The 17852-nt window shown below is 31.1% G+C and overlaps 1 protein-coding gene across 4 annotated transcripts in view; it reads right to left on the bottom strand.

Moving 5' to 3' along the window:
* Positions 1-17852, bottom strand: part of TSC22D1 (TSC22 domain family member 1) — a 150179-nt gene that overhangs the window by 75522 nt on the left and 56805 nt on the right. For 2 of the 4 annotated variants that reach the window (XR_012487753.1, XM_074299148.1), the window contains exon 4: positions 6651-17822. The exons of the other annotated variants lie outside the window; for them this stretch is intronic. Coding sequence is in view for 1 of the 2 variants with exons in the window: in XM_074299148.1 (XP_074155249.1) it covers positions 17784-17822 (39 nt within the window). In the remaining variant the exon portion in view is untranslated. Of the gene's footprint in view, positions 1-6650; positions 17823-17852 lie in introns of those variants that run through there. 4 annotated transcript variants of the gene reach the window in all.

Genomic DNA, 17852 nt, shown 5'->3' with positions numbered 1-17852 from the left:
AATGTCAACTATAAGTATGCAATGTGAATTAAGTCTGGTAAGATAAGTTTAGCTTTAGACTGTTTTAAAAAAGAATTCTAGAAGAAACTCAAGTCTTCGAGGGGTATGGTTAACAGCTGTGCAGCAGCTAAATTTCATGAGTGTGGAGGGTGAATGAGAAGGGGGGTAAGCTTGAGTGGGTGGAGAAAACAAGAGGTAATGAAATACTACAGAAAGTCATGAGTGATTCAAGCTTGAACTTTTACGAAGTGCTAAGGTGATTGGAAAGATAAGTGATTGATGGGAGAGATCATTCTAGAGACAAAACTGGCAACTTATTGGAAAGGTTGAGTTTGGCAGAAGAAAGTCAGAAACCTTAGGTAAAAGAGGAAATTTGGGATGAGGAAATTTGAAGTTTAGTTTTAGACAAAGATTTCGATGAGAGGAACAAAAAAGTAGTAGATAAAAATAATAAAAGAATTTTTTTAAGTTTTTTTCATTACTTTCAAGTATTTATAAGTGAAATTTGACTAACACTAAAGATACTGTTTTAAAGAAGATAAAAAATACTGCATAACTAACGTATCAAAGTATCGGCCTAAGCAATGTTGATCTTTATTTCCCCTTTATTTTATTTAGATTACTCACTTTCATGGCAAACTTATTTTCAAACATAGTACAAAAATAAAACTGTACATCAATGAGATTTTAGTGTACTCCATTAGAAAGCATGTAAAAGTTATTAAGATCACTTATAACTTGTCAGTCACATTCTAAATATGTTTAAACATACCTGAAATAACTAAAGATTGGGCAGTAAATCTCCAATTATCTTGAAAAGGAATATTTCCTTGAAAATTTTCTTTGAAGAGGAAAACTGTAATTTACCAGTTTTAATCCAGAATGTATTAAAAAGACCAGTGAAATGTTAATAAGCAAACATAACTATCATTCAGAAGTATGAGGGAATCCTGTTTTTATGCTTTCCTGTAGAGTGTACTGTGCAACTACTTAATTAAGAACTATATATGAGTGTGACAATCCCAGATAAACAATTAAAAGCAGTCTGAGTAAAGGCAACTCATCCTAGACTCAAGCAAAAAAACATGACTATAACACAAAGCATAAATTATAGCAAAAATACTTGTGGAATCATATTTTAACATATTTGATAACAATAAAGAACTAATAGTCTTGGTAGACATTTAATGAAAAGATGACAACATAGAATATTATACTATTACTCAGATCTTTTTAATGCCACCATCTTCAGAGAACTGAGAAGATTCCCTTTAAAAGGTAAGTAGCCAATTTCACTCAAAAAATTAGTGTAGTAAATTATCTTCTGGTTGTGTCATAAATCAGCAGCATCCCCTAAACAATCAGTTAGACTTGGTTAGTTTGGTGCCTATGTATCAAGAATGAGCAAAGAGCGAAAGAGATAAAAGTACAAAAATAAAAGACTCCCTTGTCCTCAAATAGCTTCAGTCTTTCTACTATTCAATTCTATGAACAATTACTAAATACCTTCTAGATACTCAAAACCCTGTTTGGGGGGGCCTGGTAATAAAAAAAAAAAAAAAAAAAAAAAAAGGAAAAAGCTACCTGGAAGCTTAATTTTAATCAGGCATAGAGAATTCAACAGTTAAGTAAACAAATATAATTTGATTTGGAAGATCATGCCAATAGTTAGGCAAACTAGGTTTTTCTTACAAGATAGTCTACAAAGTGAACACGAAGGAAGCTAGGAATTCTAAGAGATAAGGATGAAGAGGAATGATTCAGATAGTGTGACAATGTAATGAGTCAGAGGTATGATTCCAAACCATTTTCTAACAAAAACCATAAATTTATTGAAAATAAGGGTGGGATATAGTTATTTTCAATGAGATAGCCTAACATGAAAAATATATAAAAAATTAATTTCCAGTAACAAAAATAATGACCTATACCCTTTTTAACTAGTAATCACTAATACCAAGACATGATTATCTTGGGAAACCCCTGTAGTAGCTGAGGCAGTCTCTTTTATTTAATCATAAAACTTAAGCACCTTCAACAAAAATGGACAAGTGGTTAATTTTCAAATTTTGCCAGAGAAAATCTTCTTGGGAAATGTTTTTGAGCTTTAGAAGCATGCTATTTTGAGAATAGACTCTGGCTTACTCAATATCATTTCTCTCTAAAATCTGAAGATCCTATAAATTTGTTCATACATCAAAATCCTTCCAAAAGACTTCTGGAAAGAACTTCAGTCAAGGACTAAGTTCTAGCAAGCACTAGACCTCTTGACAAAGCATTTTCCCCAATAAAGTTTGGAGACATAAATGGATAGGAAAACTAATTATTGCTCATTTTCTTTTGTATAGAATTATAGTAAAACAAAAGAATAATATCAGTTAACTCAAGAAAATAAACATGAAGAATCTTTCAGTATCTCCTTTAACTTCAAAAGTTTGTAGATTGACTATTTCATTATTTACCTATTCTCTTCTTCCACAGGCACAAAGAAAAATATTCCCACCTAGACTATCCTTTCTCTTGTTCTTCAAGTCCAAAAATAGTCAAAGTTGTTGGTCAAAGTATTCCTCCTTATTTGACACCACTCTAGTTCCATTCATGTCTCATCTTGGTTAAATTTTAACTGATCTTGATACACCTCTTTTCCTCATTTTTTTACCACAAAGGTGAATTTTAATCTTCCAAAATCAGATTTTTAATCACATCCGTTCTCAAAAATCTTCAAGAAATCCCTATGCTTTAGCCACAACCTCCTTCCGTTCCCAGCATTGTCTTCACCATTATTCTACATGTACATTCTCTAGACAAGACTACTAATCCCCAAGCACCATTCTAACTTCACACCCATTTTTCTCCTGCCCATGCCACGTCTAGCCTCTATCTTTCAAAACTCCCTATATCCTTCAAAAGACTGAAATTCAATATTTATTGCCTATTACATATCAATGCATGTAGAGTTGGATGAAATACATTCCCTGACCCTGAGTGTATAAATAGGTAGATAATGCTCATCTAAATCTTCCTACATTTTTAAATTGGATATAACTTCTCCTTTGCCTCAACTTCTACAGCATTTTGCCTCCCATAGCAAAACTATGCTTTCATTAAAGTCTTTTGATTCCCAAAGCAATTAAAGTTCTTGAGGGTAAGAATCTTATCCTATTTTTTCTTGTCTCCTATAGTAAACAGCAGTCCTTTAGTAGATATCTAATTTAAGTCAGAAAAACCTGGATTCAAGGACTGCCTCTGACATATACTAGCTGTAAGATCTGGGACAAATCACTATTAAGTGATTTCAGCATTCTTAGAAGGAAAGTTGCCAATCTGCACTGAAAGAAAAGTTCCATTAAAGATTCTCTACATGGAAAAAAAAAAAAATCACAGAAATAATCCAAAAAAAGAAAAAAAGTCTGCAAGTGCCAAGCACAGTAGTTATTCCAATATTTGTTAACCAGAATTTAATGTTTAAATCTAAATCAAAGTTTTAAGGTAAACGGGGAAAGAAGGAAAAAGAAAAGCAGTGGTTAATTCTTCCTCTGACTTAAGTGTGTTAAGTAACAAATTTTAAGATTCAAAATACAAAATTGCCTAATACCCAAACCCAGTAAATAAAAAGCAAATAAATTTAAAATCTGATGTTTCAGATTAAAAGTCAATTTCAAAAATATACTGTAAAATGTATAGCTAAAAAGCAGCCTATCTTAAAAACAAAACCCTGCAACTTTTAATATAACACGAAACTTAATGGATTAATTAGTGTGAAATCCACCTGAATTAAGAGAAGTATAGCCTTCAGTACTAGGAAAGTGATGGTCTTACTGTGCTCTATCCTAAATTCTGAATATCACATTTACCGAAGGCCGCATTTGAGTTGAAAGACATCCAGCAGAGAATACAGGGTGATCTTGCCATATGAAGGGATAGATGTCTTTAGTTACCTCAAGGACTATTGAATGAATTTATGTAGAGCTAAAAGGTTTCAAATATTTCACTTGATCTTCATAATAAGCCTAGAAGCCTAGTGCTATATGAAGGAAAAAAATCATTTTAATGACTTGTCCAGGGTCATACAGTGATCATCTAAGGCTCAGGTTTTTTGCTTCTATGTGCAGAAGGACTATGGAATTCAGCTCTAGAGAGCAAAAGTAATAGCAATGGCTAAAGATGTAGAAAGGCAGGTGTAGGTAGGAATTGGGAGTGAGGAGGTGGAGACAAGAGTAAAACAAAACAAGAAATTTGCTTTGGGCGAATTTTTGACTAGGTAAAATTGAACTGTATCAGCTTTGAGGCTTTTAAACTCTGAAATATCTGATTCTATGAACTTTTAAAGGAAAGATTTCTTTTATTATCCTTCATTCAAAACACATGGGAATAAAGTCCTGCCCTAAATATCACTTTTTAGGAATATATAAATTGTTGATTTACATTTGGTAATCTAGAATAAATCATCTTGTGACTGGTTGGAATGTTTTTGGTGATCACCATTCTTAAGAGGGGTAAAAATATTAAGATTATCCTCACTTCAAATCAATTATATATTCAGGGGGAAAAATCCACTGTCAATTGAGAAAAAATATGAAAAAGCAAATATTTTAAAACAACTTTCACTTGTCAGTGGACTTACCTTATATTAAGTGCCTTCTGTGTGTCAGGCACTGAAGATAAAAATTTTAAAGGGCTATCCCTTCTTTAAGCTTACTTTCCACTAACTCCTCCAAACTGCCCTATTTCTCTTAAAAGGATCTTCCAGCCACTCTAGTCCTTAATTTTGGTGTCAACCTTCATTCTTGTCCCTCCTTTATCTCCTATATCTAGTATGCTGCCAAATATTATCAATTCTACTGTTACATTTTTTGCAGCTATTCTTTTTTCCTCCAAACTTCATATTAATTTTGCAATAATCTAAGTGGCCAACTTAGTATCTTTCCTCTCCTTTCTATTCTTCATACAGCTTGACAAAATAATCTTCCTAAGGCATAGGTGTAACCATAGAACTCTTCTATCAAAAATCCTTGCAGGACTTCATTTTACCTAAAAGATACTTGGTAGTCAAGATTCTCCTCATTCTTCAATATTATTCCTTCAAAGCAGTACAGTTTTTAAACTAAGACAGATATACACATATATAAGCACACATAATTGCAAGATGTTATACATTCACAAACAATTCTTTTTCCTGTCTTTATAAAAATTTTATTTTTGTCAAGTATAGAAAAATTGTGTATTTCCAGATTAATCAATTCCAAGTCTCAAATCAACCTGGATTAGACATTCTCTACACCTGCTATCCCTTCTCTGCGATTTAGATACAATCCAACAAGACTAGGAAGTAGTCTTCTCATGTCAACCTTATCTAAAGTGCTACTTCCTGTGGTAAAGTACTTCACTCCTCAGATTGCTTTGTATTCTTCTAGTATTTTAATCCCTCTCCCCAATAGAATGTAAACTCAAGTACAAGCACCACTTGCTTTGTCCTTATATCCAGTGACTTGCAATTAAAGTGCTTTAAAAGTCTGCTGAATTCAGTTAAGTCTAAATAGTATATAAACTAACAAACAAAAAAAAAAAACTTTAATTAGAATGTAAACTTATTTCTCATTCATCAATTACATTTGCTAAAAATTTCTGGTCAGTTTAACTTTACAGAAAATACAAAGTTATTAGAATTATACTAACTATATAAAATCAAAGAAAATAAATACATCAGATTTTGTGGCATCATATTCTAAAATTATGGAAGTTTCTCGTTGTTTTAATATGGAATCTTTGCGTAGGAAATAGAATCTTCATTAAAAAACTACTAATCTAATATTCAAAGTGTTAGTAGAGAAACAAGCTGGGTCACTTACAATTCAATTTTAACTAAATTATAAAAAACTCATTTGATTAATTTTTCTCCAATTAGAGTAACTTATCTAAAATATTTGACTTCTTAAAAAATGTTTGATACACATAAGAATTCAGTTTTATATCCCAGTTGTTTTCTACTAAATAAAATATTTCCAGTGTTAAAATTCCATGACTAAGAATTAGGTATTTTATTAAATTTTTTAAAAATCCCTCAAATATAGGCATTAACACCTGAAAACTCTGGGGCGATCAATACCTATAGATTAAACCCAAACGGTTCTGGAAAAGTGGCCATTAAGACTGAAACTCAGGTCCCATGACTCAAAATTCAGAGCTCTACCACTTTGTTTCCCTATAAAATGATCTAGAAATGAACTTTCTTTCAATTAAAACAAAAATAACTTCTCAAGGGGAGGGGGGAGGGCAGAGAGAAAGCCAATCCCCAAACCCAGAATCTGGTGCTTAGGGACACTATTATTCTAAATACTAATTTTCCCTGCTTCCCCCAAACCTATGATTGTATATTCACATTTGATAAAAATCTCATTTTATAAATCACTGTTAAGTTCCCCCAGACTCCATTAAGAACCACTGTAACCATGTTCAATTTATGGAAATCAGAGATCTTGATCTACCTCAACTTATGTTTACATTGTGATTTGAAGCTAATTCTTTATAAAAAAAAAAATTGCTTATTTCACTTATCATTGGTCCTGTGATGTAAACCTCAAAACTGTTATTTTACATGTTATCCCCACTTCTTACATGGGTAAAAAAAAAAATCAGAAATAATTTATTTCTTCAATAGGCTCATGTCTGTCTTATTTTTCATGCTAATCTTCATTTAAGATCACATACTTCACCAAAGCTAAGCTATTTCACCATTTCCACTAAATACCATGTCACAACTTAAATAGTCTTGATTTTATAAAAATGTTTTGACAAAAGACTGACAAGCTATGTCAAATTAGTGACAATAAATGATTTTGACTTTATATGAATATACTCAAAGTATTTAATACTGCAAATAAAACAATGTAAGTTAACAATTTATATAATAAATTTAATATTTCCCAATTAAAAATGTTATCCTTTATTTCCTTAAGAGCCATCCAACAAAAAATAACTATAGAATTTCTCTCAATTGAAGCCTTAATACTGTATTCTGACCAAGAACTTAATATTCAACCTAAATCATTTTAGTTTATCACAATTTTAATGAAGACATATAAAAAAAATTTAGAACATATCAACAAGATTTGAAACTATTTCAATAGCTCAGGAAAATGAGTTCTATTTAAAGTGAAATTAGTATGCTATTTCATGAAATGGGGTTTTTAAAAAATCACATTCTTGCTAGAAATTAAATTTAATATCACTCATTTCAATAGCCAACTACTGAATCTCATTCACAGATATTAATCATCTTCGTTAGTTCCGATTGTTATGAAATTTTATATCAGAAAATTTTATTATGTGCACTTAAATCAATTCAAATATAGTTCAGTTACAGGAAGAGGAGATCATTTGGGAGGGAAAAGTTGAGGACTATTACTGATAAAAAATGATTTGATATTCATTTTTAATGTTATAACCTGCTTTAAATTCCATAAGCTCATAAAAACATGTATCCTAACAAATTAGAAATTCTCAGTTATCAAATACTCTTTCAAGTTATTCAGTCTTGTTAAGAATGAATAAAGGCAACCAAAAGTAACAATACCAAAAGAGTGTAAATATGGGCAATCTATTATTGGGGGGGGGGGGAGAATCAGGGAGATAAGGATTAATTAATGGCTAATTTTTTAAACTGCAACTTTTCACCAGAATTTCAGTGGTTTACAAATGTATTCCTGCTAATTGTAGTCTTTATGTCATTGCAAATTAAGCAATGTTTCCCAATCATGTTTTATTTCTGAAGGTAAAGTTAGTCCATTTAAAAAAAACAAACCAAAAAAAAAAACAAAAAAAAAAAAACAACCAAACAAAAAACACCTTATTCTAAAAGGTCATCTGACTAAAATTATCAAATTTCAAATTTTGATAAACTGGAATGAAGAGAAAGAGCAGCACATGTGTCAGTGTTACTGACAAATTAAGAAACTAGGGATTAACAATAGATAAATATAATCAGGTTTGGGAACTTGTCACAGAGCTTCTACATAAGATTTTTATGATTATTACTAAGACCCATAATTATTACCCACCAAATGAACAAGAATAGTTCATGATATTAAAAAAAACAAATGTTTTGGCTTTTGGTAGGGCTATAGGGTGGTAGTTTTAAAATACACTAAGGGTATTTTGAAGTCTTTTGCTGGATAGGTTTTAGTTCAGGAAGAAATCAGCTGAACTGCTGAAGGCTATAAAAACAGAATAAAAACAGAATGAAGCAAATTTTTTTAATGTCTTTATTAACATTAAACATCAACACTTAATATTAAAAAGCATAACAGTTCAGTTTTAATAAAGCAATACTTCTTTGAGAAGAAAGGCTTAGAAGGTATTTAAACAAGGAAATTCCCAAGTAGATGGTGAAGCATGGCCAACAACAAATACCAAGACTCCATTATTTTCGCAGGACCCAGAAGAGCAAGAAATGCCAAGTACCTCTTCCAACTATACAGGAGCTGGTAAAATCAGATTTGAAATATTTAAGCTTAGCTGGCCTATCACAATGCCTGATCCATAGTTGGCTCAATAAATTCTTGCTGATACATCTGTGAGCTCATAGATGTGGGTTTTCTCCCTTCAAAAATTCATCCAAGTCCAGGTTAAAAAGAAGCTCTAAAATTTAACACTGGCCTCTTAAAAAATTAAGCTCTGTGAAAAATCTAGAATGGATCACAGTTCCTGGGAGATTTCAGGTAGCATTTAATATAGAAATTTATAATGACATTTTCATTTCTGTCATGGAGATTAAATGTCATAATAAAATTATGTATATATGTATGATTCAATTAAATATATACAAGTGAAAATCATTCTCCATTTTCCAAAGAAACATAACCTAGTTCATCAAGACAATATTTTTAATCATGGCAGAATCATATTTAAATATTTTAAAGAAAAATGTCTACAAATATTAATTAACCATTCCTTGAAAATATTTACGTTCTGAATTTTACATAATGAAATTATCTGTCCCTCATATTACTGGACCAAACCAAATCAGTTTAAATTTATGCATACCTATTTTGACAAACCACAAAAATGCAAAACATAGAATTGTTTTATATCACATACTTGAGCTAATTTAAAATCAGCCCATTGTAGAAATTTACCATTTACATTTCTTAATGTAAGAGATATGAAACACATCCTAACATAACTCATTACTACTACAGAGCATAGGGCTGGGTTAACAATGTTAACAACTCAAGCTGGAAAAATTAATAAAATCCATGCATGAATGGTGAAATTAAAGCCTTCCTCCCTCCTCTAAATTGCTCTTGCACAACTTTTTTCATGGCAAAAAAAATAAACCTGATTACTTAAATGAGAGCCTTACTTCCAAGGGGGAAAAAAAAAAAAAAAAAAAAAAAACTAAAGTGGCCACATTTAGTACTGAACAGATAGTTTGTGCTGATGAGTTTCAAGGTCTGCAAGCATCTCACCAGGGCATATAATGCTCTGAAAATAATAGATTAGAATCTTTAAAATCCAGGTGAAAACGATTATGCCAGAAAAGACAATCAGAACTTCCTTGGAGCAAGAGATCTATTTACTAATATTTTCATTTTTTTCCCCTCAAGTCCACAATCAAGTTTCTTAGAAAGAAAGACATGAGGAAAGATGTGCTTTCACTAAAGAAACATAAAGAGGATAAGGGGAAAAATTCAAATCGCTCATTTCTCATTTATCTTTTTGAGCCATCTGTCCCCATACTCATTAAAGACATATGGGGAAGCTAAAGCCATCAAAAAGCATATCTCATCAACAGAAAGTTGCAAGTCTAAATCACTTAAGAGATAAAGGGATAGAAAACGGATCTTGATTAACTATAAACATGATATAGTCTTGAACAATAAGTACTGTGAATTTCCTTTTAAACCTCTACATAATTCTGAGATGACAATACACACAAAACATATGAATTCATTATTTCTTAAATTATTTTTCTGCCAAATAAAGATTGGTAAAAATATCAGTTTTCCTCAAGGATAAAGAAGACAATGACAGCAACAATTCATATTACATGAGTACAAAAGTTTCTGAATAGGAAATTGTCTTGGGATCATTTATTCAACAAGCAAAATTATTAAGTACCAAAGTACCAGCCATTTTACTAAGCTCTGTGAAATAAAAAGACCAAAAAAAAAAAAGCAAAGCATCTGCCCTCAAGGAGCTTACATTCTATTGAGAGGGAAACAAGACATACACAGAGAAGTAAAAGAATGCAATCTAGTAGGAAGAAGTTTTGTCCTTGATTCCCATTGCTTAGTACAATGTCTGACACATGGTATACATTAAATACTTAAACTTAATACAAAATATAGGCCAAGTAATATTAGAAATGAGATGAGAAAATAGGGGTCCTAAAAAGTGATTGTGAACTTTATTAATATAAATAATAAAAAGTACACATTAAACAAAACCAATACCAACATACTTTAAAATTGCTTATCTTAATTATATAAAATTGTGAAGTGAAACAGTTAAGCTTTAAGAAGGGGGACATGAAGGTGGTATTCAATTAATGTAGAATTTCAGTCAATTTATAGCTTTTATCATGAATTAGTATAACTGCTGTCTCATTTACTTATAGTGAATCTCCTAATAAGACTTTACTATAATGAAGAGATTTATGCAATATAGCCCTATTCTTTAACCCTGCTACTAAATAAATTGCAACTAGCATGAGGAAACAGATCCTGAAATATCTCCACTTTGAATTTCACCCAGTTATCTACTAGTACTGTTATTTTGTAATAAAACTTTATAAAAAAACAGAACCCCCCCCAAAAAAAAACCCAAACCTGTCATTTTTATCAAGTTTACAGATAATTTTACATATTTCTGGAAGCAATATAATAAAACAGAGCTGGACTTGAAGACACAAAGAACTGGATTTTAAGTGATCTCTCAATTACCAGTGTAACTCTGAGCAAATTATTTACTTTCTGAGCCTCAGTTTCCTCTTATTGTACAACAGGATTAACAGAACCTACTTCAATATTATAAGCATCAAATGAGATGTATAAAAAGCAATAACAAAACTTGGAGCTGTATGGTCTGCTAAATATACTGAATAAATTATGTGTCATTATCATTAACGAGCAGCTAAGTCATATAGTTGGAAACAGTCCTGGGCCTGGAGTTAGGAAGACTAATCTTCCCAAGTTCAAATCCAGTCTCAGACACTTCTAGCTATGTGACCCTGCATAAGTCACTTCAGCTTAACTCAGTTTATCTTAAAAATGAGCAGTAGAAGAAAAAGGTAATCTCTTCCAGTATCAGAGACACAACTAAAGAATGACTGAACAATGTATGTTGTTCAAGCATCTTGTATGAATGTTGCTATCAGGTGTGCCTTATTTTTAAGTAGCATTTAAAAACAGCTAATTTAAGGAAATTCATTATATGAAACGTCTCTGACATTTTTCAAAGTACCTATTTCATAAAAACTACCCATATCAAAAGGGCAAGAAAGAACAAAAAACAATGAAATTGCACCTTATATTATATATTGCTGGATTCTCCTCTTTCGCTAAAATACCTTTAGAACTATTATATCAACTGTTCCTCCCCCCCTTGCTTAAATCACGTTAACTGCATGCTACAGTTTTCATACTGGCAACATTATGTTTTTGTACCTACTGTTACTTTAATCCATTTCTGAATTTGCAATGGCTACCATGCGAAATTCTATTACTCATCTTCATAAATGTTTCAGGGGATGCTGAACTACATGATTAAGATACCTTCCAGCTCAGAATCTCTGAAATCCACCTAGAATACTCAGGTAAACATTTGCAATAATACAATATGTGGGCTTATATGTAATTTCTATTATTTGGAGGTACATGAATATCATTATAAAGGATGGCTTTATTAAGTACCTTTGCAAGATGATGGACATGTTACGTTCCTACAATGTGAAAATGTCATGATTCTGATCTTATACTACTTCAAAAGTTTATAATCTATATAGATTACTTTGAAAGAGCAAATTAAGTGGTTACCAAAAAAACATCTAACATACAAAGAAAAATTTTAAATAAGTCAGGAAATTTTAACATATTTAGCTTTCACTGTTGAATGGGTATTTTTTTCTTTTTTTTCTTTTTTTTTTTGCTGAGCCAATTAGGTTTAAGTGACTTGCTCAGGGTCACACTGCTTAAAAGTGTTAAGTGTCTGAGGGTACATTTGAACTCAGGTCCTCTTGATTTCAGAGCTAGTGCTCCATCCACTGCACCACCTAACTGCCCCTTGAATGGGTATTAATTTTTTTAAAAATTGGTACCAGAAAAACATTTATCCTGATGTATCATTTGTTAATGTATTATTTTCATACAACTATAGGGATTTTAGAAATGCATATACTCTCAGTATGCAAATTAAGAGGAAGATATGTCTACATATAGAAATATATAGTGTAAGTGTTATTTGTCAGATTCCTAGGCTTTCCTCTAATTATAAATTCCAGAATTTAACAAAAGCTACAAAGTCCCAGCTCTGTAATGAAAGACTTAAGGACTAAGTAAATCACAAACTTCCCAAACTTCACTTTCTTACATATAAAAGTGAGATTAGGATGAGAAATGAGGTCCTGTAAAATTAAATGCTTTTATCATTCTGTTAACCTTAAAGATGGACATGTTTGAAAGACATCTAATTTAACGTCACAATGTTTGCATTATTGATGTCTACATTCTAAAAAAGTTTACTTTTTTCTGCATTGCCTAGAGCAAAAAATCTGTTAAATATTCAATTTAAATTGGATTTCACTTTTAAAAAACTGGTACAGAGCTACAAATTATTTTTAAGACCTTCTAGTCAATATTTATTATAAAATTAAAGAAAATAATTATAAATTATAAAAATAAAATTTAAATCAGTCATCTAGAAAGGAAGATTATTTCTATCCTTGACTCAAGTTCACATTTGTTCTGTTCAGTTATACCTAGCATACATGTTTAATATTTAAGAGAATGGCCTGTTAGGAGGCTTCCAAAGACAAGAACTGATTTAATAATAAAAGTTCTGAATATACAAACAGATAAAAGTAAGTTTTTAAAGGAATCTAACCCAGCACCCTTACTGAAAATGTTGTAAAGAAATTATGCTTAACACATACTTTTTCTTCTTAAACTCAAATAAGTTGGTTCAGTCAGATTTTGTCATATCTCCTTCTGCCAGAAGTTGAATAAGGTTTCCTTGAGAACAAATGACGTATAATACATAAATTATATATAATATATAGCACATATATAGATTATATAGAATTAATGCAAGTGAAATGAATAAATCAAACACATCTCCTCTAGTATAACTATTTGTGTTTTTTAAATTAAACCATAAAATGAAGCTGCTTTTTATATAACTAAAATGTACAAAGTTGTTGCCTTCCAGCCAAATTTTCTCCCCAGTCAAAATGCAGACACTGATACAATGCATATTCTTTGTATGGATTCACAATTATAATTTACAAGAATTTTAGAAACAAATATTTTATCACTGCATACACCTTCCTAAATGCAATTTTATGCGGTTAATCAACAACTTGGAAGAGAAATAGCATGCTTATCAAATCATTAAGATGAGACAAAGCTAGAAGGAATATTTCATGGGGTGGAGAATGAAAAGAGAATACAGATATGCCAACCAGACAAATATAAGAGAGGTCACTGAGTAACTATACACATAGAAAAATCATTAGAGATTCTAGTTGACTAAGTTCAGTTTTAAGTTAACAATGTAATTATTGCCATTAACAGCCCAAAAAGTTAACAAGATCTTAAGTTGACTTAACAGAAATATTTTATCTAGAATAAAAGTTATGCTCCCAGCTTAATTTGAAAGCAAGTAGATTCTATCCTGGGTACCATTCTTTTTAAGAGACATACTAACAGAGTGAAGCATGTCCAATAAAGAAGGAAAACCAAGATGAATAGTCTGGAAATAAGGCCATATAGTTAAGATTTATGAGACACTCACAGGTTTAAAAAGAGCTTTCTGCATAGTACGCATGTATATGTTACCTCTTTAATCCTTATAACTGTGAGGAGATATTAATACTATCCCCACATTACAGATGAGTAAACTGAAGTCAAACCTTTAAATGATTTGCCCAAGATCATGCTGCTATTATCTGAGGTTAACATTTGAACCCATGTCTCAACTTCAAGCTCAATATCCTAGGGGAGATTTATGTTTGAAGGGTTATTTTGCCTACAAAACTGAAGGTTTAGAGAAAATTTAATAAATTTTCAAATATTTAAAGACAGTTCCCATCTTGTAAAGGAAATATTCTTTGCTGCCCCAGAAGACAAAACTAGACCCAATTAATTGAAGATATTAGAGAGGCGGATTTTTGGCTCAACAGAAATAAAGTAGCCTGGAAGTCAGGCAACGTGGGTTCCAGCTTTCAGCTATGCCACTTTATAATTTTTACACTAGTCACATCATGTAATTTTTTCATACTCTCAAGGCTTTAATATCTTTATCTGTAAAATGGGATTGTAGGAAGGGAAGATATGTCGGACTAGATGACATGCAAGTAGCTTTCTGTCTCTACAAGTGAATGATTCAAAAGCTAAAAATAGGTAACTCCCTGATTAACTAGGCATCTGATCCTCACAGCAACTATTCAAGCAGAATTAGATGAATACTTATTCATGGTTGCTACAAAACAATTCGTCAGTACAGAAGGATCCCTGAAGATCTCATCATTTTGTTATGTTAAAATAAAATGTTAAGGATTTCCCAATTATATTTTAATCCTGTTCAGACTGCACTTGGGAATGCTGTCTGCCATGTGTGGGCCACATATTTGACACCTCTGCAGCAGAATATAGATTTCTATTTAAGTAGGCTAAATAAAATGTTCTTTCATGTCCTTTTCAAATCAAAATATTATGAAAAAAATTAAAGATACTGTTTAGATAGAATTGATATGGAATATGAATTCAACAAATGACTCATACCATTTATATATACACTCATATTCCATAAAAAGAGAGTTTCTTTACTTTTTTGTATATCATGGACTCCTTTGGAATTATGGTGAAATCTATGAATCCATTCTTAGAATGGTTTTAAATGTATGAAATAAAATACTTAGGAATTACAAAGGAGACAATGATGAAGTTACCCAAACATATATTTTAATTATGTTCATGAATTCTACGTTAAGTATTCCTTCAATAAAAATGTTTACAGAAAATTATATAAGAAGCTAGATGTTAATGTGAAATGATGAAAGAAAAATTTAAAATTAAAATAATGGATTCCCCAACAACCAGAGTTTATTCAAAAACAAAAATGTGATCTCTAAAATGATAATACAGAGACTCTAGATGACACAGTGAATAGAGCACCAATCCTGAAGTCAGGAGGACCAAAGTTCAAATCTAGCCTTAAACACTTAAGACTTACTAACTGTGTGAACCGGGCAAGTGATTTAATCCCAATTATCTCACCCAAAAATAAATGAATGGATAAAAATGACACTATAAACCAGTGGCAAAATATAATCCAATTGATGAAAATCAACTTTTTACCCAAGATTTCAATATTACTGAATTAATCCATCAATTTAGTACTCAATTAAGTATACATTACCAATAGCTGGCATTTCTATAGCAAAGTGCTAAACGAACATAAAAAAATCTTCTCTTATTATAAGAGTTTTTAGTAATAGTCAGATCTTATTATTCTGAATATGAATTGTCAGTGTCACAAGGTTTTTTCCCCAACTACTAATCAATGGTGGCTCAGGTAGCAGCACTTCAGCTGATATATAAAGATGCAGTATCTGTATCTTTATGAATGCATTACAAAAATACATAATAATTTTCCAATTATTTACTTATCTTCTTCCATCCATTAGAAGCAATGCCCAAAAGTTGACTATTTAATTAGACCAAACTGAAAAAGACCCCCACCCCCACCAATCAAAAGGTAAAAACAGTTTTTTTGTGTTAAAAAAAAAAAAAAAAGTAAAAGTAAATCAATCATTTCAAATCAACTTTTAATACTTAGCTGCCTTTTTCTTACCTACCTCTTTCAAGGGACACTTTTGAATAGAACTTCTAAAAAACCATTCTGAAAACTTCATTTGCCTTTTTAAAGTTTTCTGTCTTCTTATTAGAAATGATTTCCTCATAAGAATCTTGAATGTAAAGGTAATTGTTTTTTTTTAAAATTATCAGACATGTAAGTGTCTATTAAATTCTGATTTCAGAAAAAGACTTTCAATGTTAATTTTCCGTTGGTTAACTGTGAAAACTGTACTTTGTAAATGAAGTTTTAAAAAAGGTATTATGGAAACAGAGAAAAAAATTAAAGAAACTATAATTTAATACTTTAAAATTTTGGCAGTATACTATAGTAGATATAGGGCCTCCTAAGAGTTGGGAAAACTTAGATTTAAGTACTACTTTGGGGCAGTGATGATAAATTCAAGTTGCTCATTAACACAGGTAGCTTTCACTAAAAGCTCTTTAATCCAATAAAATCATAAGCCTACACCAAAAAATTCTGACATTTCTCTTACTCACTGCCTTTAAAAAAAGTTTAGAAAATATATAAAATGTATTTGATATAAAGTGTCTTATACCATTAAAGCAATGAGATTAATTTTGTAAGCTAAATGAGTTTCTCATTTTATAGTCATGATGTGCATTAGATTTTTCTGAGAATATACAAATATCAATTTGGTTTCAATTTTTAAAGTATGTATTTATCCTCACTTTGATGGTAAGTAGGACAGTCATTATGCTAACAAGGGGAAAATCATCCTGCAGTTAACCAAGTTACAGGTATAATATGTCCAAGACTGTTTTGAGGATATAAAATTAAGCCAAGCTTAGTATTCTCTGTAAGATTTAATTCAGAGTACTTTTTCCCTTTAAACTAGACCTTCTGAACAAAATGGCTTCCACAGTCAAATTAATATTGACTTTTTTTCCAACTGTTAGGTGGGTTTTTTATTCCCCCCCAGATAACCTGAGTTACACAGCTTGCCCATGGTCACACAGAGGTAGTGTTTGGGGAGGTTCTGACCCCAAGTCCTTTTGACTTCAAGTACTAGAGCTCTATCTACCTAGATACTTCATCTATGACCACTAGAAGAAACAAAAGATTTCTCATTGTGTCAAGAAATGGAATATCTATGTCACAAAACTTTTTCTTTTAGTAAATAGCAATATATATTAACAGAAATTTAGGTCATGTCAACTGACAACATGACAATCTATCCAAAAGGTGATTTTGATGCCTCCATTTTAATAAGAAACAAAAATGATTTTAAGGACATAGTCAATTTTAATGTTAAATTTGGTTTAAAAACTTGTTTCAAAATTTAAGCTAGCATGTTTCCCTTTGTTAACAAAAACTTACCATACCCTTTGCTATAAAATATTTAGATGCTAATAGTCCAGTCTTATCCAAGAGTTCTTTAAAGTCCAAAATTGTGACCAATCCAAACCATCTTTACTAGTCTCTATCAACACTTACCAGAAGGGAGCCACCCAACAGCAAGGAGCCTGAAAACATTCAGCATTATTATTGTTGATCATATTTATATATGTATAAATATATATGTTTTTTAAATTATTATTTTACTCATAAAATCATTATTTCATTTCAGGCCAACCTAATTTATTTTGGGCCCCAGAAAAGGGTTCATTTAATTGAAATTTCTTGCCTAAAACGCCATCTCAATCTTATTCTGAATCTGTATAGTCCGTTTCTGGTGAAATTCCTCTTCATATCCCAGAGATAAATCCATGTGCTTCTAGTGGACTCTGCACAAAAAAGGTAAATTTTTTCCATTT

This window comes from Sminthopsis crassicaudata, chromosome 3 (assembly GCF_048593235.1).
Source record: "Sminthopsis crassicaudata isolate SCR6 chromosome 3, ASM4859323v1, whole genome shotgun sequence".
Taxonomy (NCBI): Eukaryota; Metazoa; Chordata; class Mammalia; order Dasyuromorphia; family Dasyuridae; genus Sminthopsis; species Sminthopsis crassicaudata.
This window is presented reverse-complemented; position numbering and strand designations above follow the sequence as displayed.